Genomic DNA, 16,177 nt, shown 5'->3' with positions numbered 1-16,177 from the left:
TAAAATTTCCCCAGGATATTTAGTTATTTATGGGGATTACTATTCACAGTTATCAACCCGATTATTTCTTTAAAGAAAAAACATGTACGTGGTTTACATCCCTGTCTCTCCTACTCCCCACTCGCAACACAAATGACTGGTCCAAAGCATGACCTTGTACTACGTACGGTACAAGGCTCCTCCCCCTTTTAGATGGCACACCTTCCCTACCTCCTACACCTTAAAGCTCAAACTCCCTGCCCCTTCCTAGTAAGGAATACGGTCATCAACTTGAATGTGCCTTCCCTAGGACTCTTCTTTATTAATTAGGGACTTCCGTAGGTTTTTCAAAATCTTAATGAGATAGTGACAGGAAAACACCACTAAAATATCAGATTATTCCAAAACCATGAGGTTGCTGAATCTCTCAAACCTAAACAGTTTCCGTCTCTTCCTCGACTAGCAGGCCATTTACATAACAACAAAAACAGTTACAGTTCACAAAACAGCAAAAAATCGAAGATGGGCAGGCTCTAAGGCTTACACAAGGAAATAAAACACTTGCCCAGGCAGCACAGATTGGACCCACTACTTCCTGATAACTGGCCTACAGGACGAAATTCTACATTGAGTATCCCTGAGCTGTGGGGCTTGTGCTAAACATCCAATGCATTTTAATTCATTATACTGCCTGAGACAGGAAGCACTGAAGTGGTATTATAAAATCATACAAATGTAGTACCTTTATTCTTAGAAGATCAAGGAATTCTCTCAGTGAAGAAATTGTAGTAATCCAAATCCTAGAGGATATTAGCTTCCCCTCCCCAAAAGGAATTTTTCCATTTCTCTTTTTGAGACTTACTCATCTTCACTCTTACCAATAAATTAAGCATATAAGAGACATTGTCCTTTCAAGATTCCAGGTTCCACTGAGTGTACCATTCACTCTTCAAATGTCTTTAATGAAGACACACACACACCCTGCTACATGCTTTCACAGAGCAGTGAAGAGAATTCAGCCAGTCTAAGTCTTCTCTGGGTGATTTCCCAGCGATGATGAGCAGACTGAAACACAGCAAATTTCTCATGCTTTCTGCTTCACCACAAACCAGCTAAAGCATGACAGTTTGGGTTACGGTTATTGTTTTACTTTTTTGAGTGTCAGTCATCTATTACAAATGTCTTTAAATGTTTTTATTTAGGATATCCCAAGTGTACAACTGTGAGTATCAGGACTGGCCCGTGAATTTAGGAAACAAGTAAATCAAATCTTTATCTAAATGGAAGGCATTAGAAATAAATCAGGAACCTGACTTAAGGCACTGTATATTTTCTGGTTTTTTGTTTTTTTTTTTTTTTTACCACTTAAACTCTGACAAATGGACCAGTGTCTATAGTCACCTGATGAGAAATGGAAGGAATGGAGAAGAGATGGAAACTTCAACTTTCAGAACAGTAGCATCTCAAAAATCGCAACACCACTGTTCTAAATCTTTTTTTCCAAAAACATTATCAGGAAAATGTTCCACATAGTATTTTAAGTTTGATTTGATTTTCTTCACTGCATATAGGAGGCAATTTTAAATTAAGCCCATGCCGACCAAGGAAAATCTGCAGTCTCTGACAGAAAACAATCTCCTGCAAGAAAACCAAAACTCTAATTTTTCTTCCATTCCTAGTCAGTATTCACAGGATGTGACACTTCTTAGAGCATTTTGTTAAAGTGAGACGCATAAGACGAGTTGTGGGTAGGGGTGTATAGAGATTACAGAAAGAGCACAAAGTTCTTTTAAAAAGTTCGTTTTAGCTCTATTTTAGACATGAAATTTTATTTATTTTTTCATTAGTGCTGACTCACCACAAGAGTTACAGGTATGATAAAGGACTGTGAAGGTGTAGTTGTCTTTAATGAAAAAGAATGGGGTATATTCAGAAAATGCAACATCTGTCTGTGTTAGAAATTAGGAGTAAGCTACTGGCTTCATCATTCGGAGGCAAGGCACTGTGTGTTCAAACAGCAGGCTGGGTTTTTCCAGCTACCTTGAGGTCAATAAAATACATGGCTGACCTTTTTAACCTTGAAAGAATCATTCTTACATTTAGCACCCACTGGGACCCAAAGAAACTGACCAACTGCTCAACAAATGCCTCACAATCAAAAGGAATCCTACCTTCCAAGGGAGAAAAAAATAGATTTCAGTTACTTTCATGAAGAATTGAAAAAAAATAGTAGGAAAGTTATCACATTTCATTAGAAAACAACACTGAATATACATATATTGTCTTCACTGTTACCTTAAGTTTCTGGTATTTTATACTAAAAATCTATCCCTTAATTTCCTTTTTTTTTTTTTTAAAGATTTTATTTATTTATGAGAGAGAGAATGAGAGAGAGAGAGCATATGAGAGGGAGGAGGGTCAGAGGGAGAAGCAGACTCCCTGCCGGGCAGGGAGCCCGATGCGGGACTCGATCCGGGGACTCCAGGATCATGACCCGAGCCGAAGGCAGTCGCTTAACCAACTGAGCCACCCAGGCGCCCCTCTATCCCTTAATTTCCACTTAGGATTTCCTTTTACTCTTTCTTCATTTCATCAGCTCTTCTGAGTCATAACTCATTGCACAAAACATACTTGCTTTTAAACACAAGCACCTGTTATTTAGGCTAAAGAAGTAGATGCACATGAATACATGTTTCAAGCCGTTCACTTTATCTTCAGGAAGCGATTTTTGCCAACGTATAATAACGATTTTAACATTTGCTTTTCTCTTGGTGCTACCAGTTAGCTGAGCGGAGGTCAAGGATGATACCCGCCTCTTATAAAACATGATTGTACCACGGTGAAATGAGTGATTAGACTCTCTGGCTGAGATTATCTTCAGGTTAGTCATAGGTGTGGGCTGCTCGAGCAAAACTGGCTGGCACTCTTCCTGCCCTAGTAATTCATGGAAAGTGAAATGAAGCCCCGGTTCATTAAAACTTTCCTCAGACTTCAAAGAGGATGCTGAAAAAATAATCTGAGAATACCCATGTAGTATAGATGTATTCTGAACAATACTGCAGATGCCAGTTCTTGAGCTAAGGATAGAGCAGGACCTGGGAAGAGGTGTGCTATCTGGGGTTCTATTACCTTTGCAGGTTTGACGGCACTCTTCAAAATTTTCAGTTAACAACTGTGATCACATGTCTGCTACATTTATTTTAAAATAGAAGTTATGTGTGCCATAGTTTGCAGCCTAAATGTTAACTACGAAAAAAAGAGTAAGAGTTATCCTAATTTCACACAGAAAATGTATTTCTTTAAAATACCAAGGCATTTGGAAATCACCGTATTTAGCACATTTTTAGAAGAGAGAATTTCAGAAAACTATTTGCTAGAAGTATTTTTCTCTTTGCCACCCACCAGGATCTCCCTGAACTGTAAGCAAATTTATTTTAATTGACCACCACAATGCAACACTCTCCTCCAACCTTCTTTTACAAACAGTGGACTTCAAATTTCCTCTGAGACCATCACACAGAGAGCAGCAGTAAATGAAACCGCATGCCTATACTTCTGCGTTCCACCAATCCTTTGCTTAAATGTTAAAATGTAATTACACATTTTAAATGATCAAAATTTCCAATTTTGACAGTGATCCTTTTAGCTTAAACTAAACACTCAACAATAGTAGAAAAATCTAATGTGCAAAGTAGTAAGATTTCAGTCATTTCCATTCCATTACTCTAAAAAGCACTTTGTAGTCATTTATTCCGTACCATAATTGAGAGCTTATTTGCCAAAAATCTAATGGATTTTTTATTCATTTTAAATCACCCTGGCAAGAGTTATCAGACTTTTGAACAGGAGGTTTTAAACGCTTTCTTTCAAAAGAAAAGATGTAAAACCCTGCAAACAGATTGTAAAGGTAACAAATACTGACTTACATGAAAGACACCTTACTGTATCAGAGATTAAAAAACTAATCCTGTCGGATTAAATTTTAAGAAGCATAATGATTAAATTGTCTAATAAGAAGTGCGTAGCAAAACATTCAATTGCCAGAGGAAATACTGGGGGAAAAGGTTTGGATTTAAGTCCTCCCAAGTAAGCATAATTGAAACCTATACCTAATAAGCCAACTATTTCAGAAAATATCTTAAGACAAGTTTTGAAATGGCTATATAAAGTGAATCTTTGATTTCATAGGTACATGGGCTGTTATTGACAAAAAACTCCAGTTGGTATGATATACTGTATGGCAAATTTTTCTAGGTATTTGTCACAGCTGCATTTAACAATCAAGCAAATAAAAACTTAATTGATTTAACCCTATTAGATTTTTCCTGAGTCATTTTTGAAATGTTTATACAATTGACTAATAAACTATATATCTCAATAGAAATGGAATCTACATATCCTGCTTCTTCCCAGTTTTCTGTATCTGAACATCTTTATCCTTCTCTTATCTATCGTATCTGTCTTTGATCTAGTCTGGCAAAACCAAACTTACATGACTCACTTAAGCATACTGATCATTTTTGTTTTTTTCAAGGGTTTTAAGGGAACTATTTTTCCAATAACACGTTAATAAAATGCATATGAAATATTTACTTTAAATTCAACAGAATAAAATTATTTAAAATGCGGAAGTGCTGACAAATAAAGAACCTCTAGAGCACTTCAAGTATCATGACTTAAGGACTATTTTTTATAACATAAGTTGTACTTTATTGTTCTATTTTTTTTTTCTATTTAGCTTTTCTTATTAAAAAAAGAAATTCTCAGGAACATAAAGATATTATATTGCTATGATATTACTTCAACAAGTGTTAATTCTTAAAATTCTACAAAGCTGTTCAAAAGTGTCTCTTAAACTATACTGAGAACCTGAGACTACTGTTTCACTTCAATAGCTAGCCTCAGTGGCTTAGCTTGAAATCAAGGGTTCCAGCTGGAGGAGTCAGGCATTCACACAGTTGTAAAAGCTATTTGCAAACCTTGCTCACATCAAAGAGTATGTTATCACAATGTGTGTGTATGTGTGTGTACGTGGTTTCTATTAAAAGGAAAATCAAGAGTCAAAGGATAATTAGTCTAAAAAAATGGAAATGCTGGCAATTTCTCAGTTAATGTCTACTTAAGACTCACTTTTTAAAATTTTTATTTTATTTAAATTCAATTAATTAACATAGTGTATTCTTAGTTTCAGAGGTAGAGTTCAGTGATTCATCAGTTGTATAGAACACCCAGTGCTCTTTACTCTTTAACACCAATTCTTCTGACAAGGTGTACACATTACCAGTGAATATGTGGTAGTTTTCAAAGTACTTCAATACTGAAGTGCTAACACAACTGTAAAATATTTTATAAAGAACTACAAATGCTAAAATTATGTTTAAGCCAGATAATCAGTAAGCATGTAAGTTTACTATTAAAGAAAAGTAGCATACCTCTTGAGGCCCGAATGTATTCTTAAACCTAGGGACTCAATAAGAGATTAAAGATTAAAAAATGATTAGGTCATTTATTTTATTCTCATACAGAACTGCTCCCAAAAGTATGTGATTTAATTTTAATTCATCCACTTTAAAATATCCTTGGTAATAACAAATTCCAATTGCTTTGCTTGGAAGCCTATTAGCAGACTAGTTGGTATTGATATAATACTGCAGTTAATTGTACCTCCTAGATTTGGGAAACCAGGCTGCTCTGCAGCAATTCTATAAACCTAATTAGATAATGCAAAGTTAATTTTTTTCCTCAAGTTTCAGAGTGCCAGTTCTTATATTCAGTGAACTGAATCAGGTCTCCCAGTTGGCATGTTTAAATGTTTCTCAGGAGTAATGCTTTAACATGCTACCAAGCCCAGAAGGGAATTTATAATGGAGCAGAAATGAGAACATTTCTCATTTTGAAATATTCAGGATTCTTAGCAAAAGGAAGCAACCGGAAGGTAGCCCTTCCCTCTCCAAAACAGACTTAAGCCCTGGATAACTGCAGTTCACGTAGCCTTAGCATTGCTTTCAGGATCCCAGGATGGAGCTAGAATGAAACGGTAGAGCCCACCTTAAAAAACCAACATTACCTGAAATGCTGAGCAGACAATTTTTCTATTCTGTTTCTTCCTGTAATTACGTGTCAGGCAAATTAATGTGTTAAAAACTAAAAACTGCCTAATATTCTGCGGATAAAGTTTCTTTTCCAACTTCAAATATTAAAATGTTGTTCTGGTCACAGCTTCTTATAAGTTACTGGATTTCAGACCAAAAGAGAGCAAAAAAAAAAAAAAACCAAAAACCTCCTATGCATTATAATCGTTTTAATATAATGTGTACAGCATATAAAGTTTATATTACCACAACCACATGATTATGGTTTAGCTTAAAATATATATGTACAGATGTGTCTATATATACACATGGGGGGGTGGGGGAGGGTGTAGAGAGGCACCTAATTAAGGCAGAACAGATAGAATCCAAAGTGTGTTAGTTCCCCTGTGATAGTTAAGTTCTCTAAAACCCTTCCTCTTGTATTTTTCGTCTAGTGAAGGTGATTATTTACTACTTGAACTTCTTTTTCTTCCAAGCTGGTTCCCCTGGGTCATCCCATTTACCGAGATGCCAGTGGAGAGGTCACGGTGTCCCTCCCTGGAGCCAGTTCTATGGGTTCGTTGAGCGGGCAGGTAAGCATGCTTCCACAACCACTTTCTACATCCCTAATGGTGATCAATTCTTGCTCAAATGCTGCGATATTCGACATTGCTGATGGTCCTGCCCTTAAATTCTCTTTGCCCATGTTTTCTACAGGGCAATATTCTCTAAATCTTCTACTTCTGTCTATGCCTCCTTTCATCTCTCCCCCTCCCAGCACCTGAGAGAAGGCATTTTCCAGGTTTCTCTTTTCCTATCCACGTTTTTCTCCTCTATCTACACATAGCCCCTTCATTTACCAATCCGGTCCTCAGGCTTCAGACATATTCCTGCCTATGATCTGCACACTTTGCATCCAGTACTGATCCAGTTCTGAGCTCCATCTACCCAGTAGACACTGTCTATAAAATATGACATGCCCCTCCACCCCTCAAAAATACTACATGCCCAAACCAAACCAATGTTTCGTTTTACAGCCCCCAAATCTACCCATCCTCCAGATGAGCAATTCTCAAAGTATGATCCCTGGACCAGCACCTCCGGAACTAGTTACAAATGCAAATTCTCTGCCCCACCTCAGACCTACTGAATCAGAGGTTCTAGGCATGAGGCTGGAGTACTTTGTTTTAACACACCCTCTGGGTGATTGTGAGGCCTACTGAAGTTTGAGAACCACGCTTTAGACAGTTCTGTTCCTTCTGAGGCATCAGCATCCTCCCCCTTCCAGTTCCATCCAGAGGGTTCCTCTGCCTACCAGCTAATTCTACTCATAATCTCTCTCTCCTCATATTCATGGTCTTGGTCCCTCTCCTAGCTTTTAGGCCTTATCATGTCCTATGACACAGACATCTCTCTCCTCACTGAAATCCAGCTGGCACTGTTTCCAGATTATTCCTGACAGCCCAGCTCTGGACATTCACAGTATTCAATCTTTCAGGGTTCAGACTCCGTCTTTCTAGGGTTCTCTCCCCCCTACTTCCACTCCCCAATCCCATCTTCCAGCCATGCAGTCCCCGGGATTTGCTGCAATCTTTCATGCCTTTGCACATACCTACCATTCCTCTGTCCTCACACACTTGTCCCTCCGATATGCCCTTTCTAAAGAGCTCTCTGACAGCACCCAGGCCTTACAGACTAGATGCTGCCTTCTCTGCGATCCCACAGGACCCAGTGGACTTAACTAATACAGGTGAGTTCTTGCCTCACCATTACAATAGGTCGCAAAAAAAAAAAAAAAAAGTCATTACTTATTTTGTTTATCTTGGACCATATGTAGAGGACCATGCAATTTATCAGCCAACCCAGGGCCTCATTTACATCTGCAAGCTTATCAAGTACTGTACTCCCTCCAAACTCACCATGCTCTAGTCATACTGGCCTTCTATTTCTCAAACATTATAGCCTCATTCCAACCCCAGGGGCTTTTCACTTTCTGTTCCCTCTGCCTGGAACGTTCTTCCGTCAGAACTGCGTTATAGGCTTATACTCATTCTTTGGGCCTCAGCTCAGCCACTGCTCCCTGAACTTCCCTACATGGTCCCCACTGCCCCTTTCTCCTTCATGTTATCCTGTATTGTCTTCAGTGTTTCTATTTGAAATTACCTCTCTACTGTCTCTATGTCCCCCTTTCAATGTAGTCCACTTGAGCACGTATATCTTGTTAAAATCTATAGTGTTTGGTCAGAGCATAGCTCCAAGTCCAAACACATGAGATTGAATCCGGCTCTACCACTTACTAAGTAAATGACCTTTGGCAAAGAGTTCACCTGACTCCATGGTCTCATCTATAATGGGACAGCTACATCAGACTTGCATTTGAGGGTTGTTACAATTAAACAACATAATACACATAGAATGCTTACCTGGCATAAAGGAGTCAAGCAAGGTATGTTATCTATTGTATGTTACCTGTTATCACTGCTATTATTATTTACTGCTCTATAATATCTCCAAGGCCTAGTGCAATGAATGGTACTTAATAGACACTCAATAAATATTTGACATACTCGAGTGAATTAGTGAATCAGGAGCTGCTGATTAATGGATGTCACCACTCCCCCAACTCTACTTCAGAAGCTTCCAAAAAGCTTCTCTAAGTGCTGACTTAATAAAACCCCAACCCAGTTCCCTGGCCTACCATTTAATTTCCTTCAAAATGTGGCCCAAACTTACTTCCCCAATCTTAGCTTTCATCACTTTGCTCTAGTAAAAACTTTTTTCTGGTCTCACCATATTCTTTTAGTGTAGAATGTTCTTCCCTGCATCCCTCCCTGATTCCACGGGACACTCCAGTTCTAGCCAAATGCCATGCTCTTGCCTCTGAACATCCACCTCCTATAGCCTCTATAGCTGCGCAAGAACCTCCTTTTCAGGGGTGCCTGGGTGGCTCAGTCGGTTAAGCACCTGCCTTTGGCTCAAGTCATGATCCCAGAGTCCTGGGATGGAGCCCCAAATCGGGCTCCCTGTTCAGTGGGGAGTCTGCTTCTCCCTCTGCCCCTGCTCATGTGCTCTCTCTCTCTCTCACACACTCTGTGTGTGTGTCAAATAAAATCTAAAAACTAAAAATAAAAAGAGAATGTCTTTTTTACAGTCATTCCATATTCACACAGATCATCTCACTTATGAGAGGAGATCTGAGTCTGTGTCCTTGCCATCTCTGCATCTCCAGTGCCCAGCCCAGGATCTTAGGGAAAGCAAGCCCTTGAGACATCAGTTTGGGCGAATGGAAGGTTGGAGTTAGGAAGGTATTATGAAAAGGCCCAACTTGATATATCAAAAGAAAACTACATTATGGATGCAACACCTACTGTGCAGTTATTAGGTCGAGACCTGAGTAACATCTTTATTATGTCAACACTTTTTATCTCTTCCACTGTCCAGTACAGCATCTCCAATGCCTAGAGCCATGGATGGCACTTAGTAAACACTCAAATATTTCACACTTGTTGAGTAAATGACTCACGCTTTTAATAAAAATATATCTCCCAATTCTTACAAAGAATTCTGTCCACATTGTTAAGGCATATCTCACCCTCTCACCCTTTCCCCTCTTCCACTGTACAAAACCCAACCATAAAATCATTCCTTTCCTAAACTGAAGTTATGTCCATTTTATTCTAGAGATTATAAATTTTTTTTAAAGATTTTTTATTTATTTATTTGAGAGAGAGAGAATGACAGACAGAGAGCACAAGAAGGAAGAGGGCAGAGGGAGAAGCAGACCCCCTGCTCAGCAGGGAGCCCGATGCGGGACTCGATCCCGGGACTCCAGGATCATGACCTGAGCCGAAGGCAGTTGCTTAACCAACTGAGCCACCCAGGAGCCCCGAGATTATAAATTCTTAATTTAACCACTTCTCTCCTTCTGTCACATTGCACATTCATTCTTCAGGGATGAAAATTAGAATTCGAAACACGAGGGGCGCCTGGGTGGCTCAGTCATTAAGCGTCTGCCTTCGGCTCAGGTCATGATCCCAGGGTCCTGGGATTGAGCCCCGCATCGGGCTCCCTGCTCTGTGGGAAGCCTGCTTCTCCCTCTCCCACTCCCCCGCTTGTGTTCCTGCTCTCGCTAACTCTCTCTCTGTGTCAAATAAATAAATAAAATTAAAAAAAAAATAAAAAATAATCAAATGAGGAGATTAATTTATATAAAAAAAAAAAAAGAATTCGAAACACGAACAAAGACAATGATCTAGGTTGAAGTCAGATAATCCCAATCGTTTTCCTACATTCAAGAGCCACTCAAATCTTGCTGACCAACTCTTTCATAACTCTGGAGTTAGAATTTACAAATACTCTGTTTACAAATGGCCCAGAATTCTGGAAAATCAGAATTCTGATTTTCATTCATGTTGCATTATTTTCTCTCTCCTTCTGTCTCCAATTTAGGAGTGACTAATCTAACGCAGCTTATACTAATGGTTGCAGCCCACACCTTATCTCCCATTCCACATAGCCAGCCAGAATCACAAAACAGTTATCCAAATTCAACCCGCTCTTTACCAGTTTTCATTCCTTCCTTACGAATAATTGTGCACTCCCTGAATGGCTATTCTCCACCTTCTCCACCTCCTGATTTGGCTCTTGACAAAACGTTCTATGACAGCTGTCAGTGTTTCCTTATATTGCTACTGGATTAAGGAAGAAAGGAAGGAACCCAGGCCATGCAAGTATTGCATCTCTTCAACTAGGAAGAGATCTCTTTATAACAGGGACTTTTACTTGAGGTATTCTTGGTATTCTCCAATGGGGTCTTCCTGGGAGGGAGGTGAAGAGGTGTGGTCGTAACAGGACTGATGCCTGACCTTTGACCACTGGATGGGTAACACTTCCACAAAATCCACAGATTTAGAATTCTTGGGAATGTTTGCATTTCTGGGGTGTCCGGACCTAAAGGGGAGACGTGAATGAATGCTTCAGCACCCTGGTAGATGGCGGAGATACTCCATGAGCTACTCCAAGAAACATAAATCCTGCCTTCAAAGGACTCAGTCAGCGGTTTACAGTGAAATGAGAAAGCTTTTGATTCTCACCTCCCCCCCCCCCAAAAAAGCACATGTACATAGAAGTCTGCATTAATTTCAGGACGTCTATAACGCCTAGAGTTCATAGACGGGAGTTTTTCATTACAGCTGTGAGGGAGGACAGCAAAATAGAACAAAAACAAATCCCGAGGCATTTCAACTGGGGAAGTAAGACAAGAGTGACCACTTAAGACACTACGCTTTGCTAAGTGATAGCTGTATTCCGAATGATATCAATGGGGCTTCCATTTGTAATAGTCTTAAGGTCAAGGGCAGAATCTTTCAGGTTGCAATCAATCGTCACAGAGATAAAAGGGTTTGGTAAGGTGGAACTTGACTGTGACAGGGTAATCAATTCAGTCACTCAGCTTCATTTAAGCAATATTCCTTTCAACGGGTCTTAGGTTATCCCTTAAAACCTCCCTGCCTAGGAAGGATTCCTGAATCAGCCCTGCTATGTATGCTCTAAACCTACGTGGCATTAATGGTTTGACTAAGATAGCATTTACACATACAAAGAATCATCCATTTACCAGCAGCTTCTCATCAGTGCACTGGATTAGCTATAATAAAACCAATGAAGAGCTCAACCCTTCCATTACAAACCTTTATTGTCAGGAGCTTATGGTTCATTTTTAAACTCCGGGCTAAAACTTGGGATGTATGGTCTAGGAGATACCATAATTTATTTAATTAAAGGAACTTTCTGCACTTCGCAAGTACTAAACAGATGGTCTTAATAAATGCTGACCTGAAAATATCCAGAGGACAAAGCCTAAAAAACGAAGCCTTCCCATAACCATAAAACATAAAAATGTATGAATGTTTGTCTTCAGAACTTTCAATGTGACAATCTATCATCCTAAACCTCCTGACGCCTTCTACACTCCCACATCCAATCAACTAGTCCTGATACCTTTGCATCTTTAATAGCTCTTGAATCAGTTCTTCACTTCCATTGTCACCCTACCCATCCAAGCAACGCCATGTCCCACCTGAACTATTATAACCTCCAACAGGACTCCTACTCTCTGTTCTTGCTCTAAATCAATTCATACTTCCTGCAGGCAATCAGAATGATCCTTCCAAAACACAAATCTAATCAAGTCTCCCTACTTAAAAAATCCTTCAATGGTTTCCTGCTGCTCTAAAGACCTCATCTTTAGCATGGTCTGCAAGACCCATACTATGTTTACATCCTCACTCCACCTCTCCTCTCATCCTCCATGTTCTAATTCTACTGGTCTTCTTCCAGTTCCTCAGTTCATTATACTGCCTCCTACCTCAGGACCTTTGCACATACTTCTCCCTCTCAGGAGTGCCTTCCTCCCACATCCAGGTCAACAACTATCTGTATTCAAATCTTCAAATTTCAACTAAGTCATTTCTTCAGGTAAGACTTTTATGACCAGGGGCACCTGGGTGGCTCAGTCATTAAGCGGCTCAGGTCATGATCCCAGGGTCCTGGGACCGAGCCCCGCCATCGGGCTCCCTGCTCTGCGGGAAGCCTGCTTCTCCCTCTCCCACTCGCCCTGCTTGTGTTCCCTCTCTCACTGTGTCTCTGTCAAATAAATAAATAAAATCTTTAAAAAAAAAAAAAAAAGACGTTTATGACCAAATTCCTGTTCTCTTATCCCCTAAGGCTTTTCTTCACAGCATGGAGCACAGTTTCTATTTGCAGATTTGTGGAGTTTTGATTAAAGTGGGGTGCTTTTTTCCCCACAAAGCTGTAAGATCCAGGGTTAGTGGTAAGGAGCATTTCCTCGATAACTAGCATTAGTACATAGCAGGCACTCAAAAATGTTTGTTGAATAAATCACATCACCTACAACAGAGAACAATTTGAACGGTAAGATCATCTTGCACATCATTTACCTCAGAAAAAACAGCAAAAGGCCCTGAATGAGGAAGGAGATAAGAAATGTGTTTCTCATCTTGACCATGGGTAATGCGTTTTGTAATAGTGACCTCCACAGCTGGGCAGATATAAAGAAGTCGTCCCGGCTTAAAAAAAAAAAAAAAAAAGACCAGGTTGCTACAGACTTTACTGCCTGGAACACTGAAAGGACAAGACGAGCAGTGGCACAGGCTGGGGCCACAAGTACAAGCTTGCCAGAGCTGAGGCAGAACCTTTATTTGGTTGATTGTTCTAGCCTATTTCAAGCCACTAACAGGCATTTATAGGGATCCAAAAAAAAAAGCCCACAGGTGGATCAACATTAAAGAGGCAGGTGCCTCACAGTGGGGAGAGGTGTCTGCAACCATAAATCGAAGGAAAAGAACTAGAAGGCAGAAGGGAAACTCGGGAGTCAGAATCTGCGGGCTGGTCAGAACCTTCTCTAAAGGAAATGTTCTTCTAGTGCCAGATCTCAGAAGTTCTTAGGATAGTTTTTAATAAAAGGAGGCAAAAGTCCCTTGTTTATGGTCGTAATTATTCATAAGTTATGCCTTAAATTGCTTAGGTAACATTTACGTAAAGTTAATAAAAGGTTTTGGTTTTCCTGATCCATAAGCATTCTTTGCAGTGTTAATCACATTTAAAAGTCTTAAAAAGCTAGCTTCTGTCTTTGGCAAATGACAGAAATTACAGTGGACCCAGTGACAAACTATCAAATAAGTTGGACCAAAAAAATCAAGATATCACCACCTGCCATTGAATGACTAGCCTTGTGGCTGGGTACTTATTATATATCCACTTTAGTAAAGTATTTCAAGAGATGGGTATCGGTGTGGATGTTCTACGACCTCTTTAATAAAACACTTGTCATGGGAACTACAGGACATTCCGAATGTGGCTAGTTTCGTCAGACTTTCCTCAGTTTCTCTCCCAGAAAATGGGGTTCTAACATTTCTAGCTTTCTGTGAAAGGCCATTTAATGACTTAAAACACTCTCGATTGCAATATTCAGTTATCCCTTGTCAATCATTTTGAAAGCAAAAAACCATAAAGAGGTCACCAAGAGCGCAAGAGTTCTGAGAGGCTTAAAACCACAAACACACTTAAAGGAAAACTTGGTACTTTTTATTATCAGTGACTTAGATGACTTAGATGGGAGCCCACCCCAGATGTTACAAAGAGATTCCACTTGGGTCAAGACTTCAAACACTAAAACTTAAGAGTAAATCTAATTTCACCATATAGACAGAAACGGATAAGGAAAGCTCTTCCTAGGATTCTTCTTAAAAGGAAGCCTTCTCATTCAACTTTCTGATGCTAAGTTAATGCTAAGGAAAGTTAATAAAGGAGATCACACAGACGCAATGTACATAGTATTTGCCAAAGGCACTTTACTGCAGAGCCTAACTCCACCCAAGGCCCCCCGGCCGCTCAGTGGCCCTGAACTCTTCGCGCCCTCCCTCACCCCCAAGGGCAGCGGGCCCGGCGGGCTATCCCGGGCTCCGGGATGAGGAAGGAGGCGGCTCATTTTCGGGGAGCGGATCAGGCTGGGGCGGGGGGGGAAGAAGCCGGTATGCAGCCAACCAACTGGGTCAGCGAAGCCGCAGTCGCCGCGGCCCCCTTCCCGGCGCGGCTCACGGTAAGTAACGTTCCGAGGCGCCTGACTAAACCCTCAAAAGCAACGGAGTGTCAAAGCTAACACTCGCGCCTACGGCGGCAGACAAATGCGTCCCAGCGGAGCGGCCGGGCTGGGCGAGCACGCAGCCAAAGCCGAGCGGCGGGGCGCCGGCACAAGTTAGTTTTCCGGCCCGAGCAGCCCTGCCACAGCCCGGGAAGAGGAACCAGCCCCACATCCCCCGGACAGAGCCGCCCGGAGCCGACGGGCGGGCGGGCGGGCGGGCGACGCTTCCCCGGCGCGGTGTGGACTGCGGTGGAGGGGCCCGCGAGCCGGGCGGGGTCACCCCTCAGCCACCTCGGGCCAACCGCCCCTCCCCTCACCAGGGAAGCGAAGAGGAAGGGCCGGTCCGGGGTGAGGCCTCGGCCTCCCATCGCACCCCGTCTCGCGGCCACCGGAGTTGGGGGGGGGAAGGCGGCGCTCTCCGTACGAGCGGGAGGCGGGGCGCCATCTCCCTCCCACTCCCCGCACGCAGGCGGGCCGGGGGAGCCCGGGGCTGCGAGCATCCCTGGACGGGCGGTGGCGGGAGGGAAGGCTGCACCGAGGGGCCTGGTCCCGAACGGCGGTGATCGCAGCGGCAGCACCTCGCCTCCTTCAGGCCTGCACGCGCCACAGGCCGCAGCCTGGACCAACCCCGCGTCCCCCGGCCGCGACCGCGGCGGTCCCCGCACGGAGGAGTCGGGGGGCTGGGCGGCCGCGGCCCCCGCTCTCCTCCCGCTCCGCCCCGCAGTGCCGGCGTGGAGCACCGCCGCCGCCGGCGGAGCCCGGGGCGGGGGAGCGCGGGAGGAAGGGGCGGCGAGGGGGCGGGCCGGTGGCTGGTAGCGGCGACCGGGTGCTCGGGGCTCGGCGCCCCCCGATCGGCCCGCGCTGCGCCAGCACCACCTGCGGAGCTGCGGCTCAACGCCGCGCCCCGACCCCGCCGCCCCTGCTCCCGCCACGCGCGCGCGCGCAAACAAAACAAGTTGCAGGTCGCCGCCGCCGGAGGGGGCGGGCGGGTCACTCACCCTCATCCTGCTCAGCGGGCTTGGGTCGTCCGGCCGCGGGGACAGGGAAGACCAGAGGACTACTAGCCCCAGGAAGCTTCCCACCACCAGTAAACTGCGTAAGATGAACCCAATCTTCAGCCTCATCTTCCTCCGGCGGCGAGAGACACAGAGCCCGGCGCAGCCGCCGCCACAGCTCTCCCCTCCCTCCTTCCCCCTCCTCCGGCTCTCCACCTCCTCCCTCCCCCACCCCTACCGCTTCGGCTGCCGCCCTCTCCGCAGCCTGCCCTTTCCAGCTCCAGATCCGGAACCCCCCTTGGCTCTACCTTCCCCCGGGCTCTTCCCTCCGCCCCCTCCCCGCGGCTCGCTGGCTCGGACTGCGCTCCGCCGCCGCGCCGCGCCCCCCCCCCCCGCCTCCGCCGGCCTCCGCAGCGCTCCAACCGACCCGTGTGCCTCGCTCTTCTAAGCTTCCTTTCTGTGTACCTACC

General features: G+C 43.3%; 1 protein-coding gene across 3 annotated transcripts in view; it reads right to left on the bottom strand.

The window, feature by feature from the left end:
• LOC102731379 (N-acetylgalactosaminyltransferase 7) overlaps window positions 1-15,921 on the bottom strand; it is a 130,514-nt gene extending 114,593 nt beyond the window's left edge. The window contains exon 1 of one of the 3 annotated variants that reach the window (XM_081810989.1): window positions 15,711-15,921. In XM_081810989.1, the coding sequence (XP_081667115.1) occupies window positions 15,711-15,836 (126 nt within the window). In that variant the 5' untranslated portion in view covers window positions 15,837-15,921. The remainder of the gene's footprint in view (window positions 1-15,710) is intronic. The other 2 variants (XM_081810985.1, XM_081810991.1) reach the window with 2 other exon arrangements.
• Between the last annotated feature and the right edge of the window lie 256 nt (window positions 15,922-16,177).

The sequence above is a fragment of the Leptonychotes weddellii genome, chromosome 2, assembly GCF_054177405.1.
Source record: "Leptonychotes weddellii isolate Sample4059 chromosome 2, ASM5417740v2, whole genome shotgun sequence".
Lineage (NCBI taxonomy): Eukaryota > Metazoa > Chordata > Mammalia > Carnivora > Phocidae > Leptonychotes > Leptonychotes weddellii.
Note: the sequence above shows the minus strand (reverse complement) of the source record. Positions and strands in the feature narration are given on the sequence as shown.